Here is an 11,536-nt window from a genome sequence, read left to right as displayed (position 1 = left end):
TTGGTGAGGAGTTTCCTGTTTCCCCCGCAGCGGCCGGGTGAAGTTGAGTGAGTCACTCGCGCGCACCGACAGACAACACCCCCGCGCGCACATGCCCCGGGCTGGAGCCGGCCTCCTGTGCAGTTCTCCTCGGCCGCCGGGGGCCTCCCCGCGCTTCGCTGGCCTCTAGGCCCCCGCCTAGCTCGCTCGTGGACGCCACATCTGGCCCGCACATCTGCCCGGCCCGCCCGGCGCGGGGTCTGGAGAGGGCGCCGCGCGGAGGCGCAGCCTGGGGCCCGGGGAGGCGTCGTCCGCTGCGCTCTGGGCTTAGTCTATGAAGAGCAGCGGGATCTGCCATGGGTCGGGGGCTGCTCAGGGGCCTGTGGCCGCTGCACATCGTTTTGTGGACGCGTATCGCCAGCACGATCCCGCAGCAAGTTCAGAAGTCGGGTGAGTATATTCCGCAACTTGGGCTTGGCGGGCGCGGGGAGTCGCCTGGGCTCTCCGCCCCTTCTTTGCGTTTGACAGTCGGCCCCGGGAAGCCAGCGCTCAGGCGGAAACGGGGAAAGTTTCTCTTGCGGCAAGCTAGACGCCGGGCTCCCTGAGCCGCAGGGATGTGGGAGTTTTTTCTTCCAAAGAGAAGGAAAGTTAAAGTGGAAGGGGGGCGCAGGGCATTTTTGGTCCCCTTTGTGTGAACTGGAAAGGCGTTGTGTTGGCCGCGTTCGAGGCGAGCCCCCAACCCCGGAAAGGGAAGTTTGAGAAGTTGGTTATCTGAAGGAGGCAGGGGAGCAGCGGCCGGGTGCGGCAGCTACAGCGGCCGGCCAGGCAACTCGCACACCTGGAGCTACCGCGGCGATGCTCAGCTGGCAACGCCACGCGCCCATCCATTTCTTTCCGAATACTCCCTTAAATGGCCAGTTACTCCCCCCTAAAATGCTGGAAGTAGCTACACATCTTCCCAGGCGGCCTTCTGAGGCCGGGGATGTAGAAAAGTTTCAAGAAGCGCTTTCTAAAGGAAAGTTGTCTGGCATCCCCTTGGCGTGGACGGGGTATGGAGTGGGGATGGTCAGGTGGAAGGCGTGGAATTGTTTACTGAGTGCCTACAAGGTGCTAGGTGCTGAGGTTGCTGCCTTCAGGAAATCGATGATTCTCTGAAGTTTTTTTTTTTGGTGGAAATGGAAAGGTTAAAATCGTGAAACGGCTGCCCACTCCATCAGTCTTGATTTCAAGAACGTAATAATAATGATGATGATGCAGGGATTGGCAACAGAATCCCTGAGACCTCAAAAGTTACAAATATTGCAGCTATAGTCCACAGAACTGAGCATCTGCAGCTACGCTCTGGGTCTGGGTGACTGACTTTTTGGGCAAACCATCCAGTCTTTCTGGCCTTCAGTTTCCTCATCTGTAAAATGCCATGGTTAGATAACTTTATGTTCCCTTTTTCTTTAACATCTTTTTTCTTTTTTTCCCCTGATGAGTTGGAGATGGCCTGGGTAGATACTGGATGCAATGTAGAGGATGTTGACAGTTCACATCACCCTGAGGCACATCTTTTATTTACCAAGGGGCACTGACTGACTGCCTTTTAGGTTTGTGTGGAAGAAATATATGCTAAAATCTAGAAGGTAAATTTCACGGAGAATTTTAAGTAGATTGGGAACTTTTTAAAATTCTGGCTTATATTGAAGGTAGCTTGGGATGGGAGTTTTTAATGGAATGAGGAAGAAGCACTATTATAAGCAAAAAATCCTAACACATATTTGAGTTGTAGGGTTTAGTAAAATGTGTTTCCTTCTTGACTATTTTCCTACTGCAGTACCGGAATGTGCAACTGTCTCTGATTTTATGACAGACTCTTAAAATCTGAGTTGTGGTTTGGTAATAAATATTAAAAATGGTAACCTTATTTTTCTTTGTACATTAAAATTTTGATCTTGGATTTTGGAAGAAAGAAAATGATCTGGCCCTGATTTTGTTAGTTATCTGGGATAGGCTCTGTTTACAAGGATAAGATTTATGATTTGCAAATTCAAGACTCAATAGTTCATGAGTCAGTTTTATTTAATCTATATACACACTTTTAAACAATTAGCATTAAAAGCCTAGCTTTTTTTTTAATTTCAAATTTGGGTTTACAAAACAGCTTATGTATTTTTGTGGAATTAAAGTTTCAAAACGGTTGAACTGAGCATTTATTTTGAATTTGCATTCATTTGAGTTAAATTTTTGAAGATTGTCGAAGAGTGAAGATAGCAAGAGTGAAGATGAGAAACCCAATTCCACTTGCGCTTTAATTTTTCATGTAATTAGTTTCAGAATTTCCCTAATATAATTGGTAAAGTGTCAAAACATTTTTCAGAATATCTCAATGGAAGATAGGATGAAATGACATTGTTTATAGCCTTCAGTTAGGTAAGCTCAAAGCACACCCATCTTATTTTTAGTAGAATAAGTGAGCAAAGGATTTCAGTATAAGGACCTATTTCACTAGGAAATACATTTGTACATTTTTTTTGTTTTTGATTTTGACCAAGTAGATTCGCTGTTCCTAAATGCTTAAAATTAAGAAATGACTTTTTTGGGAGGAAACTTTTACATGTCTGAAAATTCTTCAGATATGAAAAATAGGATTTTTACTTTTCACATGCTTAAAAGAAAATTCTTGTTGAGGACTAAATGTGGGTAAAAGTGTCATAGGGATAAACTTCTTTATAGTTCCTAAAAAAGCAAAAGGCACTTTAACAACGAGCTCTGGTGGTGCTGTGCTAAAGCATTCGATGCTAACCAAAAGGTTAGTGATTCAAACTCACCAGCTGTTGTTCTGAGGAAGGAAGATGGGGCACTGTGCTTTTGTAAAGATTTACAGCCTTGGAAACCCTATGGGGGTCGCTTTGAGTTGCAATTAACTGTATGGCAGTGGGTTTGGTTTTGGTTTGGTTTTCTGTGAGGATCAGGGACTGGAAATCACTAGGCCTAGAATTTGATCTTTGGCCTATTTACTTTTGTTTTCATAAAGCACATTTTCCCCTCCAGGCCACTTCCTTTAATAACATCTTATTTTTAACCAGTTATGGTTTATACAAAGTACGAATCACATTTTGAATTCAGTGCTGGCTTTTTGAGTAGCATCCTGTGGTGACAACAACTCCTTATTGCCTGTGCAGTCAGCATGACTGCTAAGTGCTTTCCATTTCAGGTGACTACTGTTCCTCAGTTGTCAATATGACTTTAAAAAAAAAAATTAGTTTATTTTCTAATCCTATTTTCCCAATTAAAAGTGACACTTGGCCACTGCCATTATAAAAATGAGCCATTTCTCATTCTTCCCTTCCTGTGATGTTTATTTTCTCCTTGTGCCAGGCAGAATGCTCACCATCCTGAATGAATAAGACTGGCATGATCTTTTCCTTCACTGAATTTAATATCAAGGACAATGTTGTAAGCAAAGAGAAGGATACATGTTTTAACCTTGTGTTCTCAGAAGCATTACCAAATACTGGTATTTTATTTTCTGGACCACATTTTCAAAAGCCCATTTTTTGTTGAAAGCACTAGGAGGGTGTGCATGTTGCATTTTCCTTTTCAGTCCCTCTGGACATATTTTTTCATGGACGGAGTCTCACTTTTCTATCTCTATCTTGTTGTTACTTTTGCAGTGTTACAGGTCCCCAGTTGGGCTACTTGAATTCCACTCTCTATTCGGTAGCCGGCGTGGTGAACTCGGTATGTCTGTTCAGCCTTTGAAGATAGGCTGGAGGTGGACGAATGTAGGTACAAGCTGTGGAATCAGGTCATCCTGACTTCCAAACCCACATCCCATTTGCTGTGGTGTCACCTGTTGTAAGTTATTTTACTCTCTCTCAGCACCTTCACCTGTAAAGTGAGAATCATGGAACCTGCTTCATGGACTTACAGAGAGGATGAAATGAAACAATGTTTTAAAGTGTTACATGTAGTGCTTGCAGCATAGTAAGTGCTCAGAAAATATCATCTTTTATTATTATTATTAGCTCCTTAATCTGATCCAATAAAGCCCTCAGTGACCTGATTCTCATGTGACCCTGCCACTGTACCTCACACCCAGCCCTGTATTTTCTCCTCTTGTTGCATATGTCTCCGGTTCACTCCTGTCTTCATGCATACATCTGCTGTGAGTGGCTTTGGTGGTTATATCTTTTGCTGCTTCCTCTGATTGGAACTCTTGCCACCTGGCTTAATTTTCAGTCATCTTTTAATACCCAACTCAGATGTCATCTTCTTAAGGAAACCTTTTTGCAGTGCCCGCTATTGAGCTACGTGTCCCCACTTGGCCTTTCGTAGTTCTCAACACTTGTTCTTGTTGTTGTTATGTGCCGTTGAGTCAGACCTGACTCATGGCGACCCCTTCTTGGGTTTCCGAGGCAGTATCACTGTGGAAGTAGATTGCCCAACCTTCCTTCCGAGGAGTGGCTGGTGGGTTTGAACTGCCAGCCTTCTGGTTAGCAGTCAAGTGTCTTAGGCATTATGCTACCAGAGCTCCTGTTCTCAGCAGTAGTAAGCTAAAATTATGTCTTTATGTGACTTCCTTGCCCATTAGACCTTTAGGTCTGCCCACTTGATCAGTCTTATGTGAAGGGTGTGCCTAGTTCTTTCATTTCTAAGGTCTCTTGCAGTGCCTGGCATGTCATTTAGCAGCAGCGAAATGCTGAGTCGCATCTCCACTTCATCCTACCATAGGTGGTGCAACCGAGGACTAGTAGTCTCACAATCAAGCAGTCACTATTTCTTGGGTGTTTGATCTTAGTGGTAAAAATATTTACTTTCAGTGAGGGTAGCTCAGGCCCTCATCTAAACAGGCAATTTGACTGTTTTTATAGTATGGAATTAGTTCTTTTGTTCTGTTGAGACATGGAAAAACAGCCTCGAACTTTGGACAAGTAAGATGGAGAACTCTTACACGTTTTTATCTAACCCCTTTTGCAGTGTTGGATTACTCGATAAGCAAGGTAAGCATGGGCTTACTTGTGCTTATTTACTAATCTGTAGTGAATTGGGAGCTCTGGTAGCATAATGGCTAAGACATTTGCCTGCTAACCAGACGGCTGGCGGTTCAAACCCACCAGCCACTCCTCGGAAGGAAGGTTGGGCAATCCTACTTCCGTAGTGATGGTGCCTCGGAAACCCAAGGAGGGGTCTCTATGAGTCGGGGCTAGAGGGCACATAACAACAACAACAACAGTGAATTTTACATTGTTTTCACTACATCAAAGAGTCTGCTTCTAGGTATGGGCTGGCATCTGTCTCTCTCCCAACCCCACAGCACCTTCCTACGGAATCAAAGCCTCTTTTCAAATTTACAGTCCTTGACAGGGATGGAGTACCCAGTAAGCAAGGTAAATATGGACTTACTTGTGCTTACTAACTAATGTGGAATGAACAGTTTTGTTTACCCATAGTGAGCAGTTTTACAGATTATTAAGTAAGCACAAGCAAGCTTGTGCATACGTTGCTTAATGGGTAAATTGCCTCTGCTGTTTAGCTGTAAATGTTGATTCCACTCAGACATTCAAAGCCATTGCATAACTTTTAAAAAGTTTTACCAAAGAAATTATTCAGGAAATACAGATTTTTTTTTTTCTCTAGAAGGTTGTTGAAAAGAGACTTTGATTAAAAAATGAAGTGCTAAAATCTAAATTTAGTTTATACATTTTTTTTTTAAATTTTCATCAGAGTTTTATGTTTTGGTCTATAGGCAGTGAAGCAGGGTTTGTCTAAAGGGAAGTTTGGGCCTATAGCAGCCACTGTCTGCTGAAGAGCAGCATGGCCCTTTTTAGGTCTGATGCAAACCACGAGAATGGCTTAAAATAGGGTGCAGAGGAAACATACTTCCTGACTGTAGCATGGTATTATTTAGTCAGTTTCACCTAAAAGCAAAACCATATCACCTTGTTTGCTTTTGCCCTCCGGTCTGTACGCACAACTTCAGCAGATTTAGGTTATGATTTTCAGTAAAAACCTGTTAGCAGGTCTGCATTAACAGCAAGAACGCTCACCACTTATTTTGCACTCCTTCCTCTGCTTGTACCATTTTGCTCCCTGGTGCTTGTTGCTTCTGACTGGGGCAAGATAATAATCATTAAACTTCCTTACTTGTCATGTTGGTAGGCTTTGAAATGCTTAGCAGGCAAATTGGTTACCTCCAGGAGAAGATGCATGAAGAGAGAGAGGGAGAAAACTAGCATTCATTTATTGAGAATCTCTTCTGAGCCAGTCACTTGACATTATTTATCTAATTTAATCTTCAAAAGAACCACACAAGATAAGTTTTATTATCTTTGTTTTATAAATGGAGAAAATGAAGTCTGTTCAAGGTCACTTGAGGCTTGCTTCTCTGAGTATGTATGTGTGTTGTAAGCTTGTCTTGTGGCCAGTCTTTCTAGGCTGTTTTTCATGGAGTAATGAATGTGTGTATGTGTGTGTTTGGAAAGAAGTTGGTGAGGGGGTAAGGGAGGTAATATTCAACAGAAGAAGAACTTACCAGCTAACATCCTCAATTCAATGTTCCTGACTTCATTTATTTGCATTGTTTGTGTAATATGCCTCCTTCCTGCTTATCTTTGTACTACAGAAAATCAAGATAAGGTGGGTTTTTTTTTTTTTTTCTTTTGCACAAGGAAACTCTACTGTTCCTAATCTGATAGGAGGTAGGACATTTCGGAGGTAGGACATTCTGATAGGAGGTAGGCATTTAGGAGGTAGGACCTTGCAAGTGACCCATGGTTGGACATTGAGAGCAGTTAGACATGCACCATTATCAAAGATGTGTACCATCAGTCTCAACTTTCAGTCATGTAGGACCATGATCTGTGGCCAGGCCTCAAGCAACTGCTGGTGAGGGCAGGAAGAATGGAACTTATCCAACATATTGAAGGACAAGGGGATAATTGACTTTTGACGTCCCACTATTTTGAAAACTTGCAAATGGTTTAAATTCCCCCCTCACACTTCTATCAGCATTGTTTCTGCGTTTACTTGTTATAATCAGCTTCATAGATCTTAGCATTCAACATGGAGCAACTTGGGTGTAGTCAATATTTGGACTTCTGCTTGTATACTTTTAGGCTCTTAAGGGTTCCCTAATACCTATATTCTGTTTACAGGCTTGGAGCTATAGATCATCACGATGGTTTCACCTGCAGAGCGAGGGCCTATCACTGGTGAGATTCAAATCTAGGAAAGGCTGTCTGCTTAGGATATTTTTTTCCCTAGTGTTCAACCCCCCTCCCCAGTTCTGTAGCTGAAATATAGGACTAGTACATGGGCAGTGGATTATGGACTTTGCTTTAGAGGGGACTGCTCTTACTCTTCTCTGCTCAAGCCCTTGTCCATGGGGTGAGAAGACTCCTGGGTCTCTGAGTCCATACACCTGTCACCATTTTATATCAAATTTCGAGTACCAGGGCACCTAAAATTCTCTGCCCAGGTGGTCCTGAACCGGCTTCTGTGGCCCACATGAACCCTTAGTCTTATCTTCCTGAGGGCCTTTATTGCCACTGTTATGTGACCATCTGTCTGAGGAGTGGCCAAGAAGCAGCTTGTGTGTGTGTGTATGTGTGTGGTAGAGAACTTGTGTGTCCATATACTTCCTCAAAGGTCTACCTTGATGCAAGATTCAAGGAATGGAAAGAGAAAGGCAGATTTTTGGCTGAGATCCAGGTATGAAGTCTTTTCATACCACCTAGTTTTGGAGGAGAGACTTTGAACAGCCCAAGAATTCTCAAGTTGTACCTAGGCATCCAAGATATTATATAGGCATGTTTGTCAGTCAAGGTAGGAGAATAGAACATGTTTTATTTAGTAGTTAGCTTATTTTATTAACTTCTAATATTTTGTCTTACGGTGATGGGCCTCCATTTGTACTCTTGCCCCTGGCTCTGCCAATGTTAAGGGTCAGTCTGGCAACAGCAACAATTTTTTGTAGAGGTGTTGGGTAGAAATCAAATTGTGTCCATTGTGTTATATTGTCTGTGGAACAGAGAGCATTGCTCGTTAATGGAAAGTTATGTTTTAAAACTAACAGTATGTAATTTTAGTATTGTATTTCCTTTGGAAAATTCAGATTTTCATTGTTTGTGTTTTCTATTCATTTGACTTGCCCTAAATGTAAAGGTTTTCTAGTTCTTGGTTTATTTCCGAAGTTGCGTTTCTCTAGTTTAGGGCAAAGTGAAGCTTATCTGGATGTTTTCTTCTACTGTTGTAAATATTTCACTTGAGTGATCCATGGACTTCTCAAGCCTCTTAAGGTAAACAAGGAAGTTAAGATGTTTAAGGAAGCAAAAAGCCTTCCTGATGCTATAAAAGGTATAGAATTTTCAAAATGAGGCATTTCAGAGAACCCAGCTTTTGGCAGAAAACATATGAATGCCTTTGAAGGAAAATATGAGGTCAGGTGCATATTTCAGCAGATGCCAGAGCAGCTCCTTATTGATTAAAGTTGTATACCATTACAGAGGCTTCGTGGACTATAGGAGGTAACTTGCTTTGCTGCTTTGGGAATGACTCTGTCATCCCGAAGCTCTGCAGAACATTTCTGCACAGGGAAATGGAGTCTGCCATATGCCCCCACGTGAGTGGTGTTCCCATCTCTAGAAGCCTTACTCCAGAGACCACATATGGACAGGTTCCCAGTAATGGCAGCTGAAATCTTATGACTGGCCTGAATCGTGCTGAGTACTTTATGTGTACTATTTAATCCTTAAAACAACTCTCAGAGGCAGGTTTTATAATACTCATTTTTCCATTTTACAGGCAGAACACTAAATCCTCCAGAGATTAAGAAAGTTGCCTAAAGCTTCTCAGTTAACCAATGATCATGCTGGGATTTGAACTGAAATGGTCTGGTTTAGGGGCCTAGGGGCCTAATTGTGTGTATGTGTTTTAGAGCCCTAATTGTTATACTATACAGAGACTATGCTGCCTCAGTTGACATCAGCTTCTACACTCTATCATGGGTGTTGGGGGATTCTTTGCATTAAGAAAATAATGATAATATCCAACATTTTTCTTGTGCTTTAGCATTTTTCATGTAATAACTCATTTAATTTCCATAACTTTAAAAAAAATGTTTAGACAATACACCAGGTAGTCAGTCAGGCATCATGCTTGTCTTGTGACCTCAATGGGAAAATTAAGTGTGTACATCAAGTGATATAGTGTTGGCTGAATTATGGAACAGTTAGCCATCATGGAGTGTAAGTATTCTGATTGAAATAGGTCTTTTATTTGGAAGGGGTGGAGAAGATCTAGGCTGCATCAAAAACATAGGGGAATGGTGAGAGAGTGCTGGGGAGGCTTTACCATGCAACCAGTAGAACTTAAAGACCTTTCTCTGGCATAAGCCCTTCCTGTGGCCTTGAAAGCAGCTTTAACAATGTGGTTAACCAGTGTCATCACATCACAATATACTTAAGAAAATTAGAAATGCCACGAACCTTACAGGTCACATACTAAAGAAACCTGATAGAGATTTCTGAAATTTGGAGGCTGTTTAAACATTTGCATGACCTTATCTGGAATGCATTGTGAAGTTGAAAGAAAGTTTCCCAAGTTATTCAATAATCAGTTACAAATTCTAGTCAACTAAAGGTGCTTAAAAGAAAGACTGGATTTGTTTTCTGTTTTATCTGTAGAGGAGATTGTGGAAAAAGTGATTAAATAGGAAAAATATTTCAGAGATATGTCAGTCGGATAATTAATAAAAACATTTGATTTATTTAAAATGTTATATTTTAGTATTTATAGCTTTTGAAATTTGTTACGATGCCATTTTTAATTCTAAATAAATACTATTTCATCTCTAAATTTCTAGTGTTAGATTTGTATTCTTCGTCTTAAAGAACTCAGAAAAACCAAACTCACTTCCATGGAGTAGATTCTGACTCATAGCGACTCCCTTTGGGTTTCAGAGGTGGTATATATTTATAGAAATGGATTGCCCAGTCTTCCTTGCATGGAGTGGCTGGTGGATTTGAACTGCTAACCTTCTGGTTAGCAGTCAAATGCCTTAGGCACTATAACACCAGAGCTCCTTTTGTCTTAAAGAGTACTCTTAAAATTGATAAAGTTCAACTTCCACAAGAACTGACTCTACACATAATAGTAGAATTCACTTTTTGGCTTAAAAAATAGTATAAAATGTCACCCCTGATAACAAACAGAAATTAAAATCTGTGTTATGTCACCAAATCAGTTTTTTTAGTGCCTAAGGCAGTTGACTGCTAACCAAAAGGCTGGTGGTTCAGACCCACCAGCCACTACCCAGAAGGAAGGTTGGGCAATCTACTTCCGTAGTGATACCGCCTCAGAAACCTAAGGAGGGGTCACTATGAGTCGGATCTGACTCCATTGCTGTGGGTTTGGTTTTTGGTTTGGTTAGCCAAACCCTTAGTCACTTTTCCAGTTTAGGGACCACATGCCAAGTAGGAAAGAAAAAACAAAACAAAACAAAAAGACACTCATTGCCATTGTGTCGATCCCCACTCATGGTGACCCTTCCTTGAGTTTCCGAGGCGGTATCTCCACGGAAGTAGATTGCCCAACCTTCCCTCTGAGGAGTGGCTGGTGGGTTTAAACTGCCAGCCTTCTGGTTAGCAGTCAGATGCTTTAGGCGCTACACCACCAGGTCTCCTTAAGTAGGAAAGAAGTGGCAGATGTATAATTATCACAGAACCTTGATCTTGAATGAAAGGTAACCCAGGTCTGACCCTTAGGTTGAGATTAAGACTCTGCCTAGGAGATTGCTGGAAAAGACTAAAGCACACAGTACTGGGAATCAAGACATGGGTTGTGCGTGGGGGGGCTGGCTGTATCTCTTGGTCAGGCTGGGCCTAGTTTTCCTTCTATTCGCAGTGAAAAGAATTGGACAAGATAAATTTTTCAGTACTTATGGATAAATTAAATTCTTGTGCTAGTTGAACAAGTCATTGAAATTGACTTAGAAACTATTTGCATAATCTCTAATCAGATTAGAAAATTCCTCAGAACTGATAAATACCGAAACAGTACATGGAGTTCACTGGAGATGACTACAAATAAAAGGAAAGAAACCATAGTTATTTGAAACTTTACCTACTACAGGTGTCTGAGTATATGTCCTGATTAAATGGCAGGTTTACTTCACTTAGAAGTTCCACCCTCCCTGATCAAGAAACCGCTTACTTGATTGGGTGGTAATAATGTCTTTTCTCTTTGGCTAATTATAGTATTTTCATTCTCCCTTTCCACTGAACTGGTCAAGATGTCTATGAGGCTTTTTTTCTGAGGTAAAAATTATAAAATGTTGCCACATTTGTATTGCTATGTCTAGGAGAAGAAATAAAACCCTAAAGGACTTTATGTGTTTTTTTGGGAAAAGAACAGAGACATGTCTGGATATAATTAGTGTTCTGTTGCCTTTCAAAGATTTCTCCACCACTTTCCTTAAAATATTCTCAGAAAAGACAGAATTTGCTACAGATTGGCAGTTTTCAGACTGCTGTTTTAGGTGGAGGACTAGCTGCTGAGTCTCATATATATA

At 41.5% G+C, this 11,536-nt stretch overlaps 1 protein-coding gene across 1 annotated transcript in view; it reads left to right on the top strand.

Moving 5' to 3' along the window:
- The first annotated feature begins 335 nt into the window (after positions 1 to 335).
- The window catches only part of TGFBR2 (transforming growth factor beta receptor 2), a 108,015-nt gene continuing 96,814 nt past the window's right edge, over positions 336 to 11,536 (top strand). The window contains exon 1 of the mRNA XM_007957366.2: positions 336 to 429. Within this exon, the coding sequence (XP_007955557.1) occupies positions 336 to 429 (94 nt within the window). The remainder of the gene's footprint in view (positions 430 to 11,536) is intronic.

This window comes from Orycteropus afer, unplaced genomic scaffold (assembly GCF_000298275.1).
Source record: "Orycteropus afer afer isolate SDZICR_OR568_19922 unplaced genomic scaffold, OryAfe1.0 scaffold00734, whole genome shotgun sequence".
NCBI classification, from domain to species: domain Eukaryota; kingdom Metazoa; phylum Chordata; class Mammalia; order Tubulidentata; family Orycteropodidae; genus Orycteropus; species Orycteropus afer.
The sequence above is the reverse complement of the archived record's forward strand: the minus strand, read 5'-3'. Positions and strand labels throughout refer to the sequence as shown.